This window comes from Chlamydotis macqueenii, chromosome 2 (genome assembly GCF_036417535.1).
Source record: "Chlamydotis macqueenii isolate bChlMac1 chromosome 2, bChlMac1.mat, whole genome shotgun sequence".
Lineage (NCBI taxonomy): Eukaryota > Metazoa > Chordata > Aves > Otidiformes > Otididae > Chlamydotis > Chlamydotis macqueenii.
This window is the reverse complement of record NC_141557.1, coordinates 114,045,706-114,071,519: the sequence shown is the minus strand read 5'-3', so window position 1 is coordinate 114,071,519 and position 25,814 is coordinate 114,045,706. Positions and strand designations below refer to the sequence as shown.

Here is a 25,814-nt window from a genome sequence, read left to right as displayed (position 1 = left end):
CCTCATGCCAAACACACTGAGGACACGCTGCTGCACCTTGAGCAAGAAGGCAGTGGAAAGTGGGAGCAAATATTGCATTAGGTGGGAAGGAGCATTTGTTTGCATTGCTGTCTACTCATGCCTAGGACCAGCCTTAGAAAATGTTTTAATTTTGAAAAAGAGGGCTGGCATCAGGGAATTGGGAAAAAAAAAAAAGTAAATATCAAAATGCTGCTTCTGAATGATACTGCAAGAAGGAGCCATGTCAAGTCTATTCAGTCGAGCCCTGTATTCAGAAGAACAAAGCAAACTGCGTCCCTTGCCCTCCACCATGGGTCACATTCATGTACCAAGTAAAGATTTGATTGTCAAAGAAAACAGTTTTGCTGGTTTAGTCCTGCAATTCATGCTACTTAACTGTAGCAAGTGCAACTGCTGTTCCTAATATAACTTGTCGTCATGTAATCAGAAAAAAAAAAAAAAGGCTATGGAGGAGACTTTCTGGCTCTGAAGATTACAAGAAAAATTATTCTCTTTCTGAGGTTTTTATATAACCGAATTGTAAGAAGCAAAGATGATGGACTTCTGCTTATTCAGACAAATCAGCTTCTTAAAGCTAAAGAAATATTTGCATAAAGCAAGTAGGATTTAGCAGTCTATAAAAAACACAAAACATAAACACCAGGTTAAAATAACCAAACACGAAAACAGATGGTTTTAAGAACATACTGTATTTATTTGGCCCCAGAATTCCTAGCGTTGTAACGAACTCCTAGAGTTTCACTCCTTAAAGTGCTTCAAACTCCATTTATATTATTATTATTATAATTACTTTTAACATTAATGTACATTTCTGTATAAACATCAATCCAAGGAGATTTATATTTTTATAAAATTCTTTATATTAGTGGATCAAATTTGCTCTCAAGATGACCAGCATTAAGGCAAATTTCCAAAATTAAGACACTGGAGTTACTCAAGTCTATGCTGTTGTGGGTGAGAGCAAAATTTGGCCCAGTTGGGTATATACAATTATATTTTCTGCATATATTTCAAAAGGCACAATGGATTACCTTGGAAATCAACAATATTTAAAAGGGAGTTTGTCAAAGCAAATACTTTTAATTTGCTTTGGCGCAGTCCACATCCAGAGGATGCATTTGCTCACCAGCTGTTCTGAACAACCAGCCTGATGACAGTGACACGGTGATCAGCAAAAGGAGAACCCACATTGCATGAATTCACACAGTACTTCAGCAGACCCAACCTGATGTGTGTACAAGTACTGCAACAGCAAAGTTAATTCGCCGGGCACCCATGCAAACTCACTACACCATGAACCTCTGAAATTCTCCTGCTGGAGACATGTTTGTCATTGATATTAATATTCCGAAGACAGCCAAAAAACGGCTCTTTGACTGGAAGCCACAGTGTGTCCAAATTTGCTACAAAAAACAAGGTAGAAAGATTAAGATAATAAAATGATAATGGTTTTAAAGAACATTAATTACTGCAAGGCTTTCAAAAGAGGGGGAATGATACCAGAACTACATGCATGAATAGGACCTTTGTTTTGGAAAGGAAAAAAGCCAGTAGGTACATGAAAAATAAGCAGCAATAACATTACCTGGAATTTTGCCAAAGTAGAGTGGCTGATGAACACGTCTACGAGGAGAGGGTGGAAGTCCAGTGGTATAGTTACTCTGTGTGCCCACCTCTAGCTGCACAGTGGTCTCCTCCTGAGAGACTGCAAAGAAGCAGGTAAATGAGTAGTCTTTCTCAGCCCTGTTAACGAATCAGCTAGATATGACTCTATTTTTAAGTAGTATCTGTCTTGAAATTTAACTCATAGGAACAATAGGTTTTATTTAAATTCAAACTGACACATCTAGGTACTCTGGGGCTAAATACAGCCCCAAACCCTCAGCTTATGTAAAGCCTTGAATTAACACAAGACACTTATATTGTTCTAAAGAGTATTCCCAGAATCAACAGAAGAGAAATGATTAATAAAAATCTGGAGCTGCAATGCTCTGTGCCCATCGTTTAAGGCCAGGTTGGATGAGGCTCTGAGCAACCTGCTCTAGTCAGGCATGTCCCTGCTCCTTACAGGGGGGTTGGACTAGATGACCTTTGAAGGTCCCTTCCAACCCTAACCGTTCTATGATTCTATGATTCTTGCAAAATCGCAGAAGAAATGGTATGATACAACATACCTACAATCGTATGCCACTGTCCGTTAGACAGAGGTTGCTTAGGTGTGACTGATGTCTGGAATTCTCCAGCACCACTATTTCCAGCAGCAATGACCTGTAAAAAAAAAAAAGTTATCTTTTAAGTTACCACAGCAAAGAAAAGAACAACAGAAAAATACAGTACTTTAAATAATTTACTGAATTTGTGAAGGCTGGGTTTCACCTAGTTTTAAGTGTTACAGTCATCGTATACATATTTCAGAAATTATCCTCTCCAAGAGGAAAGTAAATTTCCCTAACAGAATCCCAAGAGAGGATATTTGACAAATTTTATGAGCATAAATACATACCTTTGTCTCTCCGTGTGAATCTTACAAAATTATGTTAATTCTTTTGACATAATCTCTCTGAGACAAGGTCTTTCCTACTAGGCCTTCCTGTCCTTTCCCAAAGCAGTCATCTACATGGTTGGCATCTCCTGAGAGAATCTCTGCAATATATTTCTCTGGCCTTTCACACAATTTTGGACTACTCATAATTCACTCACAAAGCTTGCAAGCCTGACTATTTACAATGACATTTTGAACAAGCACCTGCTTGTGCTTTTTCACGTCTTGCTTTCCATTCCTTATGAGTGCATTATTGTTTTTCAACATTGTCCTTTCAGACTCTTTTGGTGTGATGGTTACAACAAACTTGGTAATGGTCAAGTAGCTGGTATCTTGAGTCTGCTTCCTATCAGGCTGATTGATGGTGTACCATTGACCTTTTATTCCTTCCTGTTGTGTCCTGTCCACAATAACAGCCAGCATGAATCTAAGTGACTGCTGAAAAAAGCGGTCAATCTTGCCCTTAAGGAGCCCCCAGCTACTGATGCACCTGCTTCAATGTGCCAGTTGTGTCTTGAACCAGATCAGTGATGTGGGGGAAACTAACTGGTGACAAAATAAATAATAAAACCAAGTTCCCTAATCTGGGCAGAGAAGAGCAAAGCTGAGTTTTCTGAAGTTAGGCAGACTCATGCTGGTTTACACCATGCCATGAGACAGCAGGTTCTGTGGAGTACTGAGATCTTTCTATTTTATGTCTCTCCAGCAGCAACCACAACAGTTCTGTAGTCCAAGACTCATATTCTGAAGCTGTTACATTATGAAAAAGCAACAGTGATGATAATCACCACCGTGACACACCCATCAACTAGAGAAGATGTTAACACAAAGCAAGGCTGCTTCAGTTCTGTAACGGACGTGGTTACGGTCACATAATGAGTGACATGGGAGCGAGAATAAGCCATGGAGTTCTGTAGCCTCTGGCCAAAACCCCAGTGGATTTTTGCAAAGCCTCAGAAGCCCAAGAAAATTAAGACTGTGCCCTACTGCTGACCACTGTGAAGAAAGCATGTGACAGCTAGTGTGCACACAGTGGAGGCTGCTAATGTAGGCACAGAGACAGGTTAAATGCTCAATTTTCTATGTGGTGGTTTTAAACAACTCTGAGGAGGTTGTTTAATGTTATACCTATAGACACATGTTGTAATGTGTAAGTCCAGAGTTCAAGGTTAGAATTCCCCCTGCTGAATGAGGGCAATACAGCTGAAATGGAAACACAGCCTGTACTTACCTTTCCTCCTTCCATGTAAATAGTCAAGTAGTTGTCTTGCTTGCTTCCAGCATGGAGGAGTATACTTGTTGAAGTCCTTGGTCGAATGGTAAATACAATCCTAAAATCCAAGCCCATCAGCAAATTACCTGTGGAGAATTAAACAGTGGGTAGAAGAATGATCATAGGAGGAGATAATTGGAAAACCACATAAAAAAATAAATTAAAAAATCCTTACACATACACACTTAAAACATAATTGCATATACCATAATCTCTACACAGCTTACCGATGGTGATATATCCTCCTTCATTAAAGAAATAAATCCCCGTCTCCATGGGAACATCCAGACATGGAAGTACGCCATTTTTTTGCTGAGGTGCATTCATGACTTTTCCATTCATCTTAAAATTCCTCAGGCAACCCTTGAAACTGTTCACCGGTATATTCTGAAAGTATATTTCAAAACATGAATACCAAAGCATGATGGCATCTTTTTTTTTTGTAAGAACATCCATTAGTTCCTTTGTACTGTTGGACTGTAGAAAGCCAAGTGGCACTAAAGACACCTAAACCTTATCTCTGATACAGTGAAAAGGTATTCCAAAATTTTTAAAAAGAGCTTAAAACATGAAAGTAACAGTTGATTTTGAGTTAACACAACACCTGCTTGCAGAACAGCTGCTTCCCAATGATGCGTCAAAAATACAACACAACAGGAGTTGTGAAACCTCAAGTACACCCTTCCCTTCCTAAGAGGCTATTTATTTAAATCTGATTTTATAAAATGCCCTGTGTCATTAATTGCCCAATTTTTAAAGTAATAGGAACCACACATATTTCAGATTAAAATACAGTTCTACATTCATAATTCCCTAATGAGAAGGATTCCTGTGCTTCTTTACAGATTATCACTTAGTCCACTGAGGTAACTATTCTGCTGGAAGAGGTTATTCCTGGAATTACAAATATGACTTTGGTCTTTTCTATTTTTTAAAGAATATAAATGAAGACACTACAGGGTTGTCATCAGTGTCTCAGCAACACACGTTGAAAATACGTGTCCAGCTGAGAGCTGTGTGAACAAGTGAGGAAAAAGATCTGTAATGAACAACTGCAAACATCAGTCACAGATGGTACTCACTGGTGCTTGGAAATATCCTCCAAATCTTTTCAACATGGAAATCCTGCTTATTAACACTTTCACATGTAATTAGTGCAGCACAGGGAATATATGGGGGTGAATCTGTCAGTTATTTACCTGTCTCTTCAGTGATGGCAGCCCTCCCACATAGATTGGTGGCTTAATGCCGATGGCAGAATCTGTTGCTAATCTTCTGTGCTGGGCCCTTAGACCATCAACAATAAGGCGGACATTGTTCCCATCTGTGCTGAAGACCACCTTTACAGGGTGCAAACATAACAGAATTAAAACTCCTCAAGGCCAATGAAAGCCACTAGAGATTTTTTCTTTAACTTAAGCACTGTATTGTTGAAATATTTAAACTGAAAATAACATGCTGGGAAAATCAGTCTCTAGAAGCTCTCTCGTAACAGAGACCTGTCAACCACATTAACTTTCAGGCAGAGGAATTAACTTCAGATGACCAAAATCGAATTTCTAATAACTTAAAAATTCAATGGGCTCGGTCTTCTGAGCGCTAGTTGTGGTTTCACCACAGTTCCTCTGCCATACTACTTACAGTGTGCCATTGCCCGTCATTGTATTTAATACTGGTTTTGATTTTGACTCGTTTTCCTCCAGAGCCAAGTGAAAAGACAAAACGTCCTTTTGAAATGTGAAGAGCCATATAAGAGTCCTCAGACTTTTCCTCCATGAAAACTATTAATCCTCTTGATGATCGAGTCCGTATATCTACAGAAAAATGTAACCTGTAGTGGAAAGTAAGCATATTCAAATATAGGTCTATGTTGTTAGTTGCTGTAGTCTTTCTGTTCCCCAGAAAAATGCCAGTGAAACTCCATTTGTGAAATGCAGAATAGCTCTTGGGTGGAATCACAGTGTTCTACATTGCCTGCATTTCTGAATGTGAATGGAAGTTGACATATTCAGGCCTAGGACTTGGCATCAATATGCACTGTAATTGTCCACCACAGCCAAGTCAATCTACTCAGTCTGGGTAAATCTTAGCAGAGAAAGAAATTGCCTGAACCTTTAGAACCACTCTTTATTATGCCCCAAGACGTAAACAAGAAGAAAATCCTAGCTCTTAGCACCCCAAAATTCAAGCAGCTTTGTCAATTCAAGTATCACAAGGAGAACAGAGAACATTTGTATTACCTGTCTGTAGATGACAGTGGAGAAAACATGTAGGATATGAAACTGTTGGGTGTGTTTCCAAAGAGATACGCTTCACTGCTGACATTTAACTGAGCTGATAAATAGTGGTTTTGCTGGTTTTGCACATTAGCAGCTTTCAAATAATCATGTTTTTTTTCATTCTGTGCCTGTAAAACAGAATTGAAACATTTACTATGCGTGAACATAAAAAAAAACATTTCAATCTACATATTTAAGAGTTCCCATGCGAGGCAGTGAACAGCCTTCTCTGAATGACAGAGAAGCTGTTGTCATTCTGGACAGGTATGGGTTTAGCATGGAACTTCAACACAGAAAGAACTTGCTTGAGATGTGAGATGGAAGGAAAATAGTAACATCTGAATCTCAGTTCTACAAACCATGGCTGTGCAAACAAAGCCTTGGCACTAATACGGAGCGAAGATGACAGTAAAAATAAGCATACCTTGAGCATCTTAAATCTGAGAGGATTTTTAAATTCCTTCAGCAGCAGTGGTTCAAAGTTCTCGTATTTGCGGCAAGCTCCAAGGGATACACCATTCTTTTCAGTATAACTGACGAGATTTTGAACTTCAGGGAGCTTACCTGCCCTAGAGTGATGAGAGCAGTAAGTGCTGTGACACAGCATCCCTTTTCTTTAGCATAATCAATAATGTTATTGTAAAACAGTGTTCTGTACAAAATAGATTTCCCAGTGGCCTGAGGCTAAAGTACCAGTTTTCTTTTTTTGACCAAAAAATGTAGGTTCAATGCTATAGAAAGTATTCATATTTGTCCTGCTTCTGCCCATTTCTTCTTGGCTATGGAAAAAAATCTGATGTTTTGTTCTCATCTTTTCTAAACAAAGTATTTTTTGCTGAAAGCTATGTGTTTTTAAAAAACAAACAAATATTGCCATTAAAAAAAAAAAGGGGAAAAAACAACAGCAGCCTTGATTGAATAAGATTTCTGGATCAGACTACAAAACTTTGCTGGTTAATTATGCATAACTGTTGGCAGATCAAGTAAAAATGGCAACATCAGGTCCTGCTAACTCAATGATTCACTTTGCTTAAATAAGGTGTTCTAGTGAGATTTGTCAAGGGGCAAAGCCCATCAAAACTTACTATGTAGCTTTAGTATTACAGCAAATTTATCAGAAAGACTGTCAAAATCCATTTCTTGTGTGTATAAAGAATAATATTAAGTAATACTATAATTTCATAAGTTGTACACAGCATCTATAATCAGTAAATTACAAAACACTTTACAACTAGAAAAAGCAACAAAGCTTCTTGCCCGGGGTTTTTTATGAGAAGAGTTGTAGAGTTGGGAGCAGAACCTACAGTTCCAGTTCAAGTCTCCATTCACTCGATTAGACTAGCTACAACATTAATTCTCCATCTATTTTTTTGTACTAAAAGCCATTTTCCAAATCTGGCTTTTGATAGGGAGTGTAAATTCTACACATGCATAAATATTCAGCAAAACTTAGCTAAAACAAAGCCCGCTGGGACACCACTTGTGACTCAAGGAGTACTTTTCTTTAAAGAACATATTTATGCCTAATTTTCCTCCTAAATTTGCCTGGAAGATATCTCCAATAACCAGAAAAACACGTGTGAAAAAAAAGACAACATAAATCAGGCACATGATTTGCTCTGGTTGTTTAACTGTTTTGGTTCTGCTAGTAAGATTTCTTCATTTCATTACCTGGGTCCCTGCGTAACTATAATGATATAATCTAGCAGATCTTTTTGGATGTCTTGTTGGGACACTCCTAATGCACTGTGTTGAGTTAATGCTTTGATAAAAAGACTACTAAACAGGTATGATTCAGACTAAAATTCCATTACATCCGAACAGCAAATTTACTTAAAACTTGATACCATGTATAATCTGCCTGAATAAAATAATATTTTGGGGCAGCAAAGTTATGCATTCATGAAGGCTTCATGCATGTAGAAGAGCAGTTTAGCAAAAAGTGATTTTTATATGATTAAAGAAGGAAAACAGGCCAAAATGCATGAAACTAAAATCTTTCTAGGCCAAATACCTTTCTATAAAGATGTTTGAGATGCAACCTTCAAAATTATCTCCACCAAATTTTACAGGTTCAATTAATGCCCGTGGTGTTGGAGAGTCAACTGATGCTAGTGCTGACTCATCATCAACCAGCAGACGTACTCTGAAACAAAGTGAATAAAAATAAGCATGAAAATTAAGAAATAGTTATGAACCTAAATGAAATACATATATGAAAAAAAGAACTTTTCGACAGATGTGTTTTCCTGTTACACTGTAATTATGCTAGAGCTTCATTAGCTTACTTCTGGGATTTTTTCAGTATGTGCTCATTGACTGCTATGATACTGCTCTGTTTTTTGGTAGTGGATATTGAGCAAGAGCTGAAGCTACAGTCCTACAGTGAAATCCTGGTCCAACTGAAATTCATGAAAAATCTCTCACTGACAACTACGGGACAGGATTTCATCCTTTGTGTCAAAATGTTGCACTTGACATGTTAGCAACAGCTAGTACAAGAAATATTAAGTTATAATTACCCAAAGTTATAGCAAATAATTCAAAACTTTCCACTTTAATAACACTTATGTCATTTTATGTGTTCCACAGAAATCAATATTATTTAGGAGCTTTTCAGTAAATTGTCTCTTCTGATATCTACATAACGGATCATTATTGAAACAAAAGACACAATATTAGCTTCTTCCCTGGGCCTTTAGCCACCAATGTTACTGTGACATATGTATAGAATCATAGAATAAAAAAGTGGTTTGGGTTGAAAGAGACCTTTAAAGGTCACCTAGTCCAAATTCCCCTGCAAGAAGCAGGGACCCCTTCAACTACATCAGGTTGCTCAGAGCCCTGTCCAGCCTGACCTTGAACGTCTCCAGGGATGGGGCATCCACCACCTCTCTGGGCAACCTGTTCCAGTCTTTCACCACCCTCATAGTAAAGAACTTCTTCCTTATATCTAGTCTAAATCTACCCTCTTTTAGTTTAAAACCATTATCCCTCGTCCTATCACTACAGGCCCTGCTAAAACATTTCTCCCCATCTTTCCTGTAGGCCCCCTTTAAGTACTGAAAGGCTGCTATAAGGTCTCCCTGGAGCCTCTTCTTCTCCAGGCTGAACAACCCCGACTCTCTCAGCCTGTCTTCATAGGAGAGGTGAAGAGTAAAGGCTTGAAGAGGAGCTCCACAGCTCCAGCTTGACAAGCAGTCAAAACTCACACAATCTGTCAAAGACATGCATAGTCATGTTCAGCTGAAACATCACAGGTACCAACATGCACATTCATAGACCAAAAATCTCCTTTTGTGTCATTATTTCAGTATCCTTTGCTAGCAGAGGCTATTGTTAGGTGTGTACCCAAAGAACAAGTCACAAAAAATTTTAATCTTTTTCCAATCACAACATAAAAGAATCAGATAAAGAACTGGACTCACATGTTGTCTGTTCTTATTACTGTCACATAATGCAATGACCCATCTTCGTATTTCTTTTTCAGTTCGATTTCCTTTTCTCCCATCTTTGCAATTACAAAGCCAGGTCTCAGAAAGATAGTAAGAATATTGGGCTACAAAAGAATCCCACAAAAAATCAGGTAAATGCAGGTGCCTTTAGTTCTCTTTTATATTGCCATTAATACAGTTCTCAGTGGTTTCTTGTGGCAAAGAAATTTTCTTACACTAAAACTGCATTTCTCAGTCATCTAGTACCAGATATTACGCCCAGTTCTGCACGATTAGTATAGGTCCTATTTTAAAATACCTCTGCACTCTGAATATCAAACAGTTATTTAAAACATTTGTTGAAATTATCTTTCAAAAAGCAGAGGATTCAATTCTCCACCTCTCAAATGCCTGGTGTGCACTCACTCCTCAACTCCTCCAGCCAGCAAGAATGAGGTTCTGCTTGAAGCTCCCTGCTTTCTGAGGGAATATAGCCAAAATCAACTACTCTTCTCTGCATATTTGATCATGGTAACATTTCTGCATGAGCAGAATGCCATTTTTTCCCGAGAAAATTTCCAGTCAACTGTATTAGGCAACAGTTGTCTTACTGGGATGGTGGTGTTATGGTGCATGAGCTACGCTGCAGAAGGTTCAAGTTCAAAGCTCAGTTACTCGTCGAACTACTTGTTGGTTAAGTGAAGAAATTGCCAGGATGAGTTTCTCTGGCTTATGACATGCAAGCTGCTATGCTCAAAATATTATTATAGTAGCCATGTCTTGCCTTAAAATACAGGAATCTACATGAGACTTACGACACAAACTGATGCCAAACTGACAGAGTCACAAACAGACATGACTGATCCAGAAATCAAACCAATAGCATATTTTAAGTTGAACATGTTTCATACCCATAGATTGTAATTCAGGAGTGTTCCAGTCGATGCCATAGTCTGAAAGCCAAAGCCAACTTGGAAATCCTTGGGAAATGGGAAACCCGCCGCACTCAGGCTCAGCGTTCCCTTCTTGGAGAAAGCTGCAGATCTGATGAGCTGAAAGAGAGATAATAGTGCTTTCAGTGATTTTCCTTTTAATCAAAAGAAATGGCAACATAGGACAACAACTGTCCTACTCAACATAATTGTGACCGACTCCAGTTAAAACCAAGCACAAGGCAAACTGCAAGTTTCAACACACAACAGACGGACTGAATTGGTTTCACCAGTATTAACTATGATCTGAGAAACTTTAAAGGGAGATGAGGCTTGCTGAATATAACGAGCTGTTCGTCTCTAGCTGCTCTTTGCATTGACATGACGACTTTGAAAGTTTTCACATTTGGGGACACAAAAATGAGCACCTGGAGGAATGGTTCATAAGTATGGAACTGTGCAGACGAGTTACATAACTGAAACTGTGAGAGTCATAGGACAGAATATACCTGGGCCTTTTTGAAAAAAACACGTTTTAATACATGAGAAGTTATACAAATACAGATGGAGAACGAAGGGCAGATCCTCTGCATAGGGAAATGGCCCACAAAGACATTGCTCTGTGAAAGGTTTAGATGCCACAAAGGGAAAGCAAACAAGCACAAACTTTCAGTGCAACACCATAGCAAAAATGGCAAATGGGATCATGCACCATGTAAGTAGCAGAAAGTAGAAGCAGAAGGGTAGTTCTCATCTTTCCATGCAGCATTGGTTAAGCCAACACTGAAATGTCACATTGTCCCGTTTTAAAAAGAACGTGGCAAAACTCAAGGGTACACAGAAAAGAATTATAAAACAATCAAATGGGGCAATAGCCTTACAATGAGAGACTTTGGTGGAAGGAGAGTCTGCTTAGCTTGTTCAAGAAAAAATGTTGAGAGGTCATTTAATTAGGAAGCATAAGCACTTTGTTGAGAAGAAAGATCCTGAGTAGTATTAAGTAACTAAGTATTCTGGCCTAATCAATAACAGAAACCGGAAGCCAGTAAGTTTACATGGTAAATATGAATCTTAATTGTACCCAGCATTAATTAAGTGGTGGACTATGTACTGGAGCAAGCTATCACAGTAGAAGCGGAGTCTCCTTTCTTCCATATCTTCATACGAAGCCCAGGTTATTTTATTACCATCACATGTTAACCAAATACCATTTTTGACCTAAGTAAAACATAATGGTCCAGGATTCATAGAAAAAACAGACTCTGTGAACTCCAAAAGAAGTTTTTAAGGAACTTTGTTAGTTACCTTCCAGTCATCTGAACATTTCTTGCTGACACCAACAGTCTCATCAAAAATAACAGATGCAGTGTTAGGGTTTTTCACATTCTTCATGCAGCCCCGGAATGAAGGTGTGGATATATTAAAGCTGGTTTCAGGGAGAGGAAGGAAAAAGAGTTCAGTAGCCTGATATTTCAAAGCACACACTAGTATAGTAGCCCGTAAATGTTGGCAATATAAGAAATAGAAAAATAGAACAAGAACAATCTTTCTTGCACACCATACTTCATGCTGATCAAACCCACTCTTGAGGATACAGTCCAACAAAGATCCAAAAATCACTGATTATGATCATGTATTATACACTGGTTATTTTCACAACACATAAGATACCTGATACAGAGTGTGAAAGAAATTGCCTAAGGAAAGAGTTTAGATGGAGTTTCCACACAAAGCCTGTGTATTACAGTCTTTATAGTTACTCACCGTTCCCGCAGAGAAGGTGGAATTCCACCTAGATAGTACTTAGTGAAAACGAAGACATTTATGTTGGCTTTAATATCAGGACTGACATGAACAGTATTCTTACTTCGAGCAAGCACCAAATGGATCTGAAATAGATGAATAATGAGAATTATTTCACTCAGCGGAAACAAAAATCATTTAGCAGATTAAAAGTGCTCCCACAGAGGAGTACAGGACACAGTGGTTGGGGTTTTTTTCCCCTCCTCTTGTTTACTATTGCCTTTAATCCAGAGTAAATGCAGTAGTTCAAAGGTACTTTGCAAAATTTGGGCATTTAGCCAAAGCAAATGCTTAAGGAAAATGCTCTGCTATCCAAACAAAAGGCGAGGTTTTCTTTTCCTTAGAAAGATTGCCTAAAATTACACCTCACCTAACACTCAGATATTGCCCTCTATTTGCAGTTGAAGATTCAGGAGCTGCTGCCTGCTACAAAGACTAGGGCAGTCAGCTGGCTGAAGGTAAGTTGACCCAGTGCGGCATAAAGACTCAATCCAGCAGACTCTGTGACCTATGCTATTCAGTTGGAGATGTAGTAAGGGGAAAAGGGAGAATGAATCAACATGTCAATCAAAGGTTTTAACAATGTATTTACAATTTCACTCCAGTAGTGCTACAAAACAGCCAGACTGAAGCTAAGTAGACAAGCAAAACCAAAAAGACTACAAAAAAGTAATCTGTAAAGATCAGCCTGCCCTGAAGAAGCAAACCCTTAGGTGGTAAAAACATTAATCAAAGTATTAAAATAGTGTTAATAATTGCAATGTACACAGCTCACTCTAAATAAAGCAATACTTGGTCAGAGTTTTTTTTTCTTCGGTGGTTTTTCTGTTAAAACTGAACTTATTCACAGGAAAGCAGGACAGTAGAAAGATTAATTTTCACATGTCCAAATTAATCCCCAACAGCCTGATCCCCTCAACACAAAAGAAAAACTTCACAACTAAGCTTTACAACAAGATGTTTAGTTTCAGCTAATGTGTATTTTTACAAATAATGATCACTTGATTGTTTAAAATGACATACTTGTTTATATGTTCCATCATTTACAGTTGCTTTGGTTTCTATTTCTTTTGGAGGCTCAGAGCCAACTTTGTATCTAAAAACTGTATGACCATCTTTAATGAGCACGCTGATGAACTGATCCTGCAGCAAAAAAAAAAAAAAACAAACACCAACACAATTAAACTGCCAATATTTCATATATGCTTCACTGTCATGTGAATAATTTTAATGAAGCTATCTAGTTGCTTCAGTAAAGCTTTTGGGCAAAAAGATAACACAGAGCAGACTAAAACTTAAAATAATCAACCATAATTACTTTAAACTGTTATAAACAGATCTGGTTTCAGCTCCAGATGTATTCTCCAAATCTCTAGAGAACTTCTCATTTCAAGATGTCTACTGACCTTTTACAGCATTGAGAAATTATGCAGAACATGTCACGGTGATTGCAAACATGCCTATAATATTATTAAATAAGTAGCATCACTGCTGTTTTGAGCACCTTTACAGGTATCAGTCACCATGCCACTTTCTAAATTCTTCCTTACTCTGTTACCACTCATGTCTAGATTTGGGAAGAACGCACTTCCACTTTTGGAGGATTTCAGTATTTCAAAATTGGTTTGATTCAAATTACATCCTCCCTGCCCACTCCCAGTTACGAATTCTGTGCACAGCCTAATGGAGGAGCTACTTGGAATTACTTTTTTTTTCAGCCTTGACAAAGTGAGTATTCAGCAACCATTATAGAATCATAGACTATCTCAAGCTGGAAGGGATCCATAAGAATCATTGAGTCCCAGTCCCTGCTCCTCGCAGGACTACCTAAAACTAAACCATATGACATTAAAACATACAGCAGAATCTACTAATCTGCCACATGGACAAAAAGAACACTTTTAAGAAATTTCTTTACAGTTATTACTAAATCTAGCACTTTCTTGAGTAAGCAAAGTTCTTTAAAATGTTCTTGGGCCACAAAACAAACAGAAGCATTCCATGAATTACCCCATTTGCTGCAAAAAACACAATGCCTTCATCTGCAGTAGTCTCAATTGTCTGCTCGTAGCGTACTTGGCTGTGGGTATTTGGTTCTTTCAGTGTGACGCTGGCATAACCCGTGCCTTCAAAATAGCTTTGGTCAGTCTCTTCTTTATACCTGTAATAATTCAGTGTCACAGATGTGAATATATGAGAGCAAAAACTTATCACATGGACTTACTGTCTTCATTTTAAAAAGTTTAAGTTAAAGCATTTGGTATGGAGTCACTAATAGGGCCAAATTCTGATTTAACCCAAGCAAAGCCAAAACCTTCCACTGGCTTTCGTTGGATTCACATGTGGTCTTTATATAGGAAATCATTAGTGACTCACTTTTTTGCATTTAATGTAATATTTACTTTATAAAGGAGCTGAATACATTAGTGCATGAATTGTGTCTGGGTATTATAACATTTAAATTGTTGGCCAGTGGATTGAGATTGCCATAGATGTTAATAGTGCCAATGCCAAGTTTTTTTCTCGAAGAAATGTAGACACAGAAAAAAATCACCAGTTTAGCTGCAGTGGTTATTCTTCTGGATGTGAAAGGACAAGAATTCATAATGATAAAATCACAGAACTGTGAAACACTTCTGTGTTTATATCATACCTTCTGCAGGGTTGCACTTCAGTGGTATTGAGATTAAATGTCCTCTTGAAGTTGTAAAGGCTGATAATATGCTCATTTAGGTTGTCTAATTCAATGCAGCCTTCATAATGAGGATAGTCTAGCTTACGTGGAGGCTGCAAAATAGTGTCATCAAAAACATTCCATTCATATCAGCTGACAAAATTTTACATTGACATGTAACTGCTAAGACTCACTGCAAATATTAATAAGACAAAGAATACAACATTCCAAAAATCATAAAATTATAATACCTTTGTATATAATAGCCTAACCATCTAATATCACCCCAGGAGTACTGCAGCACAATTTAAAGTGGAGTTATATGGATGGATTGGGAATAGTACTTAGCAGGGCTGGACAGGTTTCATGCTGTCCTCACCATCCTCATCACCATACTCCCTGCATCTCCTTTCATCCTGTCTATTCCTACTGACATGTATAAACTTTTACACAGCCTTTGAAAGACTGCTAGTTCCAATCTTAACTTGTATGAACAACAGAATGATTAACATGGAAATCTCTTTAAAAAAGGCTAAGCAACTCTTTGTACCCTAAAATCTGGTGGGTATCCTCCAACATAAAACACAACAGTGCTGGGATCAAGATTTAGGAGAGTGTCACTGCCTCTACTGCTTGCAGTCAAAGGGCTTTCATGCTCCGGAGAAGCTGATGATGCTGCTTTGATGTAATTCAGCTTTACATACTGGTAAATCCTAAAACCAAAACAGAACAGGCGAAATATCACATCACATTAATCAAAGATGTTCTTAACAAGTTTTGGAAAAGATTGTTGTGCACTGTGGACCTTATACCTTTCAAACTTGACTTGATCCATAACGGCTTCCTCAGTTTCGCTTTGAGTCACAAATGGCTGCACATCTATTTCTACATCACCATCTCCCAGGTTATAGACACAAGTGAGGTGACCATCTTTCACAACCATACCAATATAGTCCTTGGAAGCCTAAAAAGAGCAAAGCAAATAATCATTAATAAATTATTAACGTTAATGAAGGTAAAATACAGCAGCACTTCCTCAGAGACATCATCATACTGTGCATGAGTCATAAGAAATCCATTCATCTAATGATGAAAATTGTTACTAAGTTTATCAGTTCTGGAAAGAAAAAATTGTAATCTTATATGTTGCACTGATTCATTGAATATAGTTATAAATTAATTGAATAGTTATGTGTGGCTTTTTATTTTTATAACAATAGTAGCTACAATAATTTCCACATTTGTAGCATCTCTCAGCTAAAGCCATGAAAACATGACACCATTACTAAAAATCAGACTCAATATCTGTGAAATAAAAAAAGATATTTGGAATACACATAGTCAAGGACAATGGTTCTTACTAAGGTGACTGGAAGCAGTCATTTTCCCAAACATTTTATTTCTCCAACATATCATATTTCACAAATAACAATTAAAATGCTGTCAACAGATATCCTGGCCAGATATTCAGGGGACAAAAAGGTGAAATCCAGTGTAGAAAAACTACCTTTAAACAGCTTTCTGTGTATCCACAAGACTCACTACAAATAGAGCTTCTGTCAGATAACAAGATTTAAAAATACATAGGAACTGCATGCAGGAAATCTTTAAAATGTTTGATGGTGCTTAAGCAAGCATGAATGCACAAGCAGGTCTGTACTATTCTGCATATTAAGAAGAGAAATGAAGAGCTCAGGGATTGAATTTTCAAACTGAAATGATAACTTTTTTTTTAAACCAATGGAGAAACTCACAGTGACTTATACTGTGATAAGAGTCAAAGCTCTGAGGCAGGAGTTGGGCTGAGTTTGTGCTGACTGCTGCAGAACCTGACACTTCAGACAGGACTGTATGGCGATATACATGACTGAGAAGTAATTTCCAAAGGAGCAAAACAACAAAGCATCAATGGGCAAAGCAGTCGGTGACCCAACAAGTTACTTTGCCAGTCAAAACACTTCTGCCACCACAAAATGGCAATTATAAAGAAATAGGCCAACAGTAGCTATGAACTTCAGTCAAAATAAATAATCTCCTATTAGTTTCTCAAAGCGTGTTGTCTGTTACAAAAATCAGATTAAATCTCAAAATATACCTACATCTTTATTACCCAGGTACAGTACAAACTTATTAAATGCCCTCTTGAGGGTGCCTAATCTTGTCTGAGGTCTTTGGAGAAAGAAAGAAAGTGAAGTATAGCCTTTCAGATCTTCAAGGTTGCTTGGCGGTCGAACTTCTACACCAGAGCTGCCATTGAACCTCATTGGAATAGCAACCTGTTAAGAAAACCAAAATTCAGTATGTTATAATTATCTATTGCTACTGCGCCTACTTTTTCACTGTTGTGCTTAATTGCAAAGTAACCTGTTAGATATCCTAGTCATGTTACAGCCATCAATTACTACCAATTTGGGCTCTGATCCTACCAAACAATATAATTAGGAAACAGACTGGATAATACCATATTCTGTCTTATCAATACTTACCACTTAACACAGCACTTTTTTACTCCAGACATCAATTAATCAACTCTTACTACGCCTCTGTCAAGCAATTGTTACCTTCAATATACGGACAGGGAAGGACGTGCCCTGCAGCTCTAAGGAGCAAGTCTATGAATTATTTAGATGTCTACATACATATCCTGATGCTTCACTTAGCTGGACTTAACTGTCTGTTGGAAATTAAAATGCAACTCTGATATTAATAAAGACACGTCCCATTACAGCCATTTACACCACGGTCACAGATTCCTCTTATTCATTGCAGCTGTAGTTTATTTGTGATGACCTCAGGGATGCTTCTCAGGGACCTGAGACCATGCTATCTCTTGAGTAACTACAGCAGTTGCTTAAATGGAGAAAAAGTATTCTAATAAGAAGATACCAGTAGCCGACTCCTAACGTGGTGGAGCAGCTGGAGACATGAGGGTACAGGGCTACAGCTTTTTCGGCAGTGCCACTGTTCAACTGGCCATGCATGGGTAGAGAGCCCTGCCTCTAAGCTGCGGAGTTGACTCTATGCCTGCTGCCAAAGCCACCAGAACGTACCTTGGAAGGCAAGAGGCTATTGTACAAATAAGTATTGCAGAGATGCCCTAGAAAAAAACCCTATGGAAGGAGTACAGAGCAGGATGCTACTGCATCCACTCATTTTTATGTACAAATTATTATGCTTCCCATCATCACAGTTACTTTAAGTGCTGGGTGGTGTTGTTGAATTAAATTTATGCCTAGTATTTCATACACATTTTAACAAAATTATTTAGAAAGAGGACCAAAAGTACTGCTGTGGTGTCCCAACCACTGAGGTCAAGCATGATTGCAATGTTCAGGACAGACCTTATTTGCAGCATCTCTTGCCTGCTGAATCAGCTCTCTTATGCGATTTACATTCTCAGAGATGTTGCTTATTGGCATCAGCTGTTGGTTGATACTCTCAATCTTGCTGAACAGATCTGGAAGTTTGTTTGTCAATTTTTTTACTGCAATGAAAGAAAAAAAACCATTGATGATAGAAAGGAGGAGGAAAACACATGCAAAATATTATATCACTACACTGTTATCAGAAAAGGGTGATGACAGAACTGTTTTCATCAGTCCTGCAATATTAGGAAGCCCTCACTGAAACTAGCAGTTTATAAGGAGGTTATTTTACTCTTGGAATTTGTGGCCAAAGGTATTTGCGGAAGCAGATAGAATCAGCACTTCCAAAAACATAGTAGATAAATTCAGGTCTAGAAAAAAATATTAAATAGAACAGACAGGGATGTGCTCTCTAACATTCTTATCCAGTGATTGTGGATGCTAGGGGAGGATGAGGATAACGGACAGCAGATCGGGATCAAGTTTATGTGTATTCCCTGAGTAGCATCTCCTGTTGCCACTGTTGGAGAGTGAATACTGGGGTAGGCAGGTTGCTGGCCTGACAGTAGGGCATGTCTGGTATTCTTGTGACAGGGTTGCTAGTCATCACAATTCAATATCTGGACAGTACGGTCTTGCAGTATCTGGATAGATTTATTTCACGAGAATAGAAGATACCATAAGAATCTCAACTTTCATTTGAACAGGAAACAATTTTTCATCCCCTGTGGCTGCAAAAAGAAAAAGCCTGGAAGTATTAGCAGACCACAACCCTATGATGTGGAAGACAAATAAAAAGAAATCTAGACCTATTATTTTTCTAAATACGACTTCTAAACTGATCTTGTAACTGCAGGAATGTCTTATGACTCTGCAATTACATGCAGGGCAAGCTCCTGTATTTATGTTATTTAAAATGTTTTCTCTCTCTTGACTTTATCAGATAAAGTTGCTGAAAAGTTGAAAAAAGATGTTATTTGGGATTGTGATTGTCCCTTATTTTGTATTCCACTCAGTCTGCATGCAATCCCTTTAACTTAATTTCCACTAACAGACATCTTAGCCTAAGCTAATTGTCTAGGTGCCCTCCCTAGTCAGCAGAAAATCACAGAATCACAGAGTGACTGAGGTTAGAAGGGACCTCTGGGGGTCATCTTGTTCGACTCCTGTGCTCAAGCGGGAGCACCTAGAGCCAGTTGCCCAGAACTGTGTCTAGACGGCTTTTGAGTATCTCCAAGGATGGAGACTCCACAACCTCTCCGAGCAACCTGTGCCAGTGCTCAGTCACCCTCACATTTTTTCTTATGTTCAGAGACAACCTCCTGTGTTTCAGTCTTTGACAGAAGGATACATTGCTGAGTCATGTTCAACTTGGTGTGCACCAGTACCCTCAGGTCCTTCTCTCCAAATCTGCTTTCCAGCTAGGCAGCCCCCAGCACGCACTGCTGCATAGGGCTATTTCTTCCCAGGCGCAGGATTTCTCCTTGTTGAACTTCATGAGATTCCTGTCAGCCCATTTCCGCAGCTTGTTGAGGTCCCTCTGGATGGCAGCATGACCCTCTGATACATCGGTCACTCCTCCCAGTTTTGTGATCAGCAAACTTGCTGAGTGGTGCACTCTGCTGCATCATCCAGATTATTAATGAAGATGTCAAACAGGATCAGACCAAGCTTTGACCCCTGGGATACCCCGCAGTACTGGCCTGCAGTATTGGCCTACAGTACTGGCCTGTAAGTCTTCAGAGATGAGTCACAGTATCAGCTTTTACTACATACCACAGGATGGCCTGAATCACCTTCTGCTGTAACTATCCCTTTCCACTGGCAATAAAGGAAGCCCAGAACACTAGCTTAGGCTAGGTGTCTAACTTTTGGATGACTAAAATTTCTGCTGAGAAACTAACCATGTTCACCTAACAATGACTTGGCAGGCCTCAGATAGCACCTGCAACACCAAATACAACACTTACCTGAATTGTTTGCCTCCATTAATGCTTTACCGAAGCCAGCACTCTGTGTGCTTCCATAGGTGCTCTTGATTTTTTCCACATCTACTTGAATTGGGAGCAGTTCATCCAATACATTGGTTGTGACATCCTCGGCACTTTTTACCATGTCCTTTGCACTGGTGATGATGCTGTCAATGTCATCTGAAACACACAAAAAACCATGTGCAGATTCTTATAGTAGTAGATGAAAGAGGCAAAACAGAAGGGATCAGTAACTGACCTCTGTTTATCCCATTGAGATTATTTTGAAGAGTGACAAGATCAACTTGAAGTGTATTTTTCTTTCCATCACTGACATCAAGTCTTTGCTTTATGTCTTCAAGGGTTGGACCAAGAGCTGCAAAACAGTGAATGCCCTGTGTGAATTTTAAACAGAAATACTACCTGTTGGACAGGTGGTGAGCAGCACCAGCCTGCGCTCTTACACAGCTCATGTTGCCACTGAGCAATGAACGAGCATTTGCACTGCAAAACAAGTACAATGCTAAGGATTTGCCGGACAGGAGTCCTGCAGAAGCGTAAAGCATAGCAGAAGTAGGAAATCCACTTTCTTGTCTTTCTGCCATTGGAAATAACCATCACAAGATGTCCCATTGTAATAGAACTAGCCTCTTATGGTTAAGTACATCCTGCAGAGCTTTGCTGAACTGTGAAAATTCAATGAAAGCTTGTCATGCTGTGCCAACATTTCTACTACAACTTTCTTCCTCGGTACCTTGCAATGTCCTTTCAGTCTCCTGTGCTTGATTCAAGAGTGTACTGCTCTCGGTTTTTAACTTTGAAGCTTTTCCCGATAGGTCTTCTCTCTTCACAATCTGGTAACAGAAGCATGGTACTGTAAGACTGCTTTAATAACTATACTAAAATTTAAAGAGTAAAAGATACAGCCCAATCCAGTTTTAAAAAACCAACAATTGAAAAAAAAACAAGGGCAGAGATTTCATGTGAAAAACCACCATCTTCAATAACAATTATTAAGATTAATTTAAGCATAATACAACCTTGGTCTTTAGCAAACTTCTGACAGATTTTGGGGCATTCAGAAGAAATTACTAGCACACTGCTGTTATATACTACCTCTGCTAAAGAGCTTGTGGGTATTACTACTGCAAAGTAAAAGAGAATACCTGAAATCACCTTCAGTGATTCACCCTCATTAGAAAGGCAGTAAGTATCGTGTTTAGTGCTGAACCAAGACTAATTCATGAACATGCAGAATATCAGTGCATATAATGGCCACAGACAAATAAGGCATGCCTCTTTTTTTGGTGCCTCTCTGATAATTAAAAAAAAAAATCTAGTTGTAACAAGTTTACCATTATTTTGCCACTTACGGGTACTTACCGATAAAGCTGAGTCAGCTGCATTCCCAGCTTTGCTGGCTGCTTCCTCTGCTGCTTTGATGGCATTAATAATATTGTCATAGGCAGTAGAAGCTTCCACAGCACAGCCTACCAACTCGTCCTTCCTGGCACTGTTCTTTATTCTGTGGGAAACAGGGTGAAAAATGCAGCCCTCTGCAAAGACTGTGGCCTGTGAGAAGTATTCTGAATCCATCTGAACTCAGTATTTTCTAATTAATGCCAATACAGAAAATGCTTTTCAGTTAGATCTGTAATTTCATTCTGCAAAAATATCAAACTTAGAGGCAGGCCAACATGAAAAGATTCTTCAGAAGATGGCATAAGTTCAGGTTCTTGTAAAAGGACAACCGCAGGCCTCCAAAGCAGTCTTTAAATGCTTAAGATAAAGAGACTTCACTGAGGCAGAAGGTCAATAAGCCACCTTCACCACTGCTCCCCAAATACACTTCAGTTCAGAGAACGGCAGCTTCCAGATTATCTCTAGCTGCTCCAGCATCCTACAGGAGCAGCAGATGGAGCACAAGATGGAGCAACTACACAACCCTTGGGCTTTTCTCCAAGAACCAGTGCAGCAGCTCTGGAATCAGAAACAACAGACAAAATCTCTTGTACCCACTCCCCATGAGCTATGCAACTGCCCAATATCAGCTGCCTTGTATTTCTGAGAACAGTGTCTTCTTAATTGAAGAAAAATCACACTGAAAACTAACAAAGAGTTAATGTTTAACCAAGAAATTTCCAGTTGAAATAGGTATTTTGGAATTTAACTTTTTGAGAGTTTCTAGTTGGTGTAATGACAAAATGCAGACAATTTGCACAGGAAAAATCAAGCCAGGGTTTCACTTTTTTCATTTTGTTCTGATGTACCACAGAAGGCCTCCAAAAGTTCACTCATAATTCCAAGGTAATGTACAAGTAATGGAGAGAGAAACATTTGATTCATATCAAGTTTCTCATATTTTTGCCTTTCTAGAAGATTCCTTGAAGGATGAGAAAACTATAGGATTTCTTTTCCTCACTGATGCTAAACAGGCATGTCTGAAGTCTGTGCCAAGACAACATTTCTTCCAATTATTTGCGCCAATTCATTGACATTATAAAGGTATCCCTGAGTACGAGTACAGGAAATATCACTATAGAAAAGATATTTTAAACATCTCCCCACTCTGTACATGAGGATTTTCTCTCGTTAGTAAGAAATCAATAAGTCTTAATGTAGTAATATAAAGCTGTATTATGGGAGTCCCCAATTCTAGGGGAAAAAAAAAAAACAAACCAGGAAAAATATAGGAACACCTGGTTTGTGGGGAAAAAAAGAAAAGAAAACATCTGTACAACATGAAGAAGCAGAAAAAGACAAACCACATTTCTTTCTAACTTTGCAAATGGTCTATAAAGCAAGTGAAGTTACAGACAGAGCATTGCAACCATGGATGTTATGTACAAAAATGGCTCAATTACAGGAATAGCAACATACTCTTCCAGTTGTTTTGCCAAGTCTTGCAAAGATTTGGCATGTTCCTCAGCCCTCACCACCAGCGGTTCTTTGCTTGCTGATAAGGAGTTATTTGCCAGCTTTTCATTCATATCCTTCCTTGCTCCATCCAGTTGAGCAGCCAGGCTTTCATATTCCTATTATAAAGATAAAGTTTTATTGTATTCATACATGTTTGATTTTTCCCTTGTCTTCTTTAGTATTACATATACCTTGCACCTGAGGAGACCAAAGGGAAAAACATTGCCTTCCAACTTATTCTGCAGGTTACTGGCAAAAACTGCTAGTCATTACATTAGGTTTCTAGATCCATTGTGTAAAAACAAACCCTGCTGTACTGAGCCAGACCAGAGGCCCTTGTAGCCCAGTATCCTGTCTCTGACAGTGGCCAAAAGCAATTGCGTAGAAAGAAATAAAAGAACAGCACGATCATTTACAATATTTCTCACAGATATTATCCCAAATTCAGGTATCTGCAGTACAGTGTCTTCCTCAGACACATCACAACCTTTAATAAGCCCCTCTTACAGGAGCCTGTGCAGGCAGGCTCCTCGTGCACCCAGAGTGGGCTGTGAGATCCTTCCCTTTTTGGGAGGCTCAGATAAGCCTTGTGTCCTAGCCGCTGAGCTATGCTACCCATTACAGTGACAGCAAGATACTGGGAGTTGTAACCTTAACTTAAGAAGGTTAACTATACCTCTTTGCTCTTCTGCAATAATCCGAGCACACTGTTAGCTTGCGTCAGGGAAGATCGGGCAGAGCTCAGAATATCCAAGACGCTGTTCTGTTGTACATTTGTCTCCTCAATTCGTTTCTGAGGAAAAAATAAAAGGTTGAAAAACATGTGATTGGGTTAAAAATTAGATGCAGGGAAAATCATATCTACCTAATCTAGCCTGCAGTAGGATTTACCAAATCCTACTATTGCTGTTTTAATCAGATGCCTACAGTGTTTAGGGACTATCCTACTGATTAGAAGAGTGAGAAAGCTCAGGAGTCTGCAGCAGTAGAGCATACAGCTGGGCAGAAGGCTACAGTTGTTCAGTTTTTAGACCTCACACAAAGTAAAAGCAGTACGGGTCAGCTGAGATGAACTGTCAGGACAGACCATCTAAGTGTCTGATCGGTCAAACCTGGAAACTTCAAACCTGGAAACTTTAAAAACAGCTCCCGGGTGACTACCCTGATCTTTTCTGTTCACTCAAAGGCAGAAATAAAATTATTACATTATCCCTTCATCTGCGGATGTCACCAGAAATGGGGTGTGAAACTTCCTCACCTTATCCTCTTGAAAGCTCTGAGAGGAAAATGAATGAAGCTCTTTGGTCTAGAGCAGCCCTGTGACAATCCACAGGTAATCCAATGGCACACCACAAACAAAGCCAGACAAGTGGTGTTGCAGGTAAGGATGTGTTAGCTCTCTTCAGCTGGGTTTCTATCATTGTAATGTGTCAAATCTCTCTCTACCAGAGAAGTGTAACTGGAGATTTATGACTTGTACAGGTGCATCCATCTTCTAACACAAGTGTGCATACTTATGTGGTGCACATATTGTACAGTCCATGCACATAAAGGTACAATTAAATATTGAAAGGGACAGTTGAATGTAGAAATTATTTTGTCCAAACAAAATAGTTAGCAAGCTGGACAGAGATAAGCGTGCTTAAACAGTGATATATTTCAGCAAAACTACAATTAATTTAAAAGAATGCATCCTGTAGCACATCCTTTTTCTTGTACTATTTCACCAGCTCTAAAAATTAAGCACTGCTCAGGAATTATAGCTGCTTCTTGTCACCTTTCTGGTGAGACCTCAGAAGCAGTTCTGTAGAATATTAATCCCAAATAATTTAACCATATTGCACACATTATTGCTCCCATGTCTTATGGCTGTTAAAGCCAAATACTTGAAGGAACTTACAAAAAATACATCAGCATCAGGAATTTGATCTAAAATAGGAAACAAAAAAGCTAGTGGCAGCTGAAGAGAAGGGCTAGGCAGAGACTCTCCTTCCCTGCTCTCTTCAGAGCTGCATCTTGATCACCCTGTCCTTGGTCAGATAAAGAGGCCACAAGTGGGAGTACACTACATTTATACCTGTCCATACATGCATCCAACGACAGAAAGAGACCCTGAAGAAAGTCTAAAGCATTAGTGCTACTTGGCTTTGCAAGGTCAAAAGCGGCAATCAAAAGCACTTCTTATCTCCTGAGGTTTACCTTTCTTCTCCAGAACCCCAACATTACCTTAATGTCTTCCAACAGAACTCCATTATCTCTGTTTAAGTTTTCAGCCTGCTTGATTTGTCCTGTCGCCTCATTCAGAGCTTCACGAAGGTCAGTGATTTTGGATTCATATTCATTCAATGAATCTCTCACAATTTTAATAAGCCCATGATTTTCTTGGTGGTACTTTCGTAGTTCATTCTTAATATGTGCCAGTACTGCAGTATCAGGACCAGAAAGAAAAGTTTTGTTCAGAAAAGAAGGGAACCAGAACAAACTTCCTTCAGAAGTGCTTGACATTTAGGATTAGAAAGCTGTGGTTGTATGAAATACTGAGCATGCTTTGCAGCGCTAATTTCAGTGTTACTATAGCAGAGATGCTATTCAGCATCTCATT

General features: G+C 38.8%; 1 protein-coding gene across 1 annotated transcript in view; it reads right to left on the bottom strand.

The window, feature by feature from the left end:
* Positions 1–700: 700 nt before the first annotated feature.
* Positions 701–25,814, bottom strand: part of LAMA3 (laminin subunit alpha 3) — a 121,083-nt gene continuing 95,969 nt past the window's right edge. Inside the window, exons 51-78 of the mRNA XM_086742264.1 lie at positions 25,439–25,635; positions 23,889–24,005; positions 23,174–23,328; positions 21,677–21,818; positions 21,048–21,147; positions 20,553–20,669; positions 20,294–20,473; positions 18,300–18,442; positions 17,058–17,234; positions 15,771–15,922; positions 15,509–15,671; positions 14,938–15,071; positions 14,295–14,445; positions 13,308–13,427; positions 12,246–12,370; positions 11,787–11,907; positions 10,461–10,601; positions 9,544–9,674; positions 8,130–8,261; positions 6,540–6,684; positions 6,077–6,243; positions 5,478–5,667; positions 5,036–5,176; positions 4,064–4,223; positions 3,795–3,922; positions 2,196–2,289; positions 1,607–1,726; positions 701–1,424 (exon numbers count right to left, since the gene is read on the bottom strand). Coding sequence (XP_086598390.1) covers positions 1,279–1,424; positions 1,607–1,726; positions 2,196–2,289; positions 3,795–3,922; positions 4,064–4,223; positions 5,036–5,176; positions 5,478–5,667; positions 6,077–6,243; positions 6,540–6,684; positions 8,130–8,261; positions 9,544–9,674; positions 10,461–10,601; positions 11,787–11,907; positions 12,246–12,370; positions 13,308–13,427; positions 14,295–14,445; positions 14,938–15,071; positions 15,509–15,671; positions 15,771–15,922; positions 17,058–17,234; positions 18,300–18,442; positions 20,294–20,473; positions 20,553–20,669; positions 21,048–21,147; positions 21,677–21,818; positions 23,174–23,328; positions 23,889–24,005; positions 25,439–25,635 — 3,989 coding nt within the window. The 3' untranslated portion in view covers positions 701–1,278. The remainder of the gene's footprint in view (positions 1,425–1,606; positions 1,727–2,195; positions 2,290–3,794; positions 3,923–4,063; positions 4,224–5,035; positions 5,177–5,477; positions 5,668–6,076; positions 6,244–6,539; positions 6,685–8,129; positions 8,262–9,543; positions 9,675–10,460; positions 10,602–11,786; positions 11,908–12,245; positions 12,371–13,307; positions 13,428–14,294; positions 14,446–14,937; positions 15,072–15,508; positions 15,672–15,770; positions 15,923–17,057; positions 17,235–18,299; positions 18,443–20,293; positions 20,474–20,552; positions 20,670–21,047; positions 21,148–21,676; positions 21,819–23,173; positions 23,329–23,888; positions 24,006–25,438; positions 25,636–25,814) is intronic.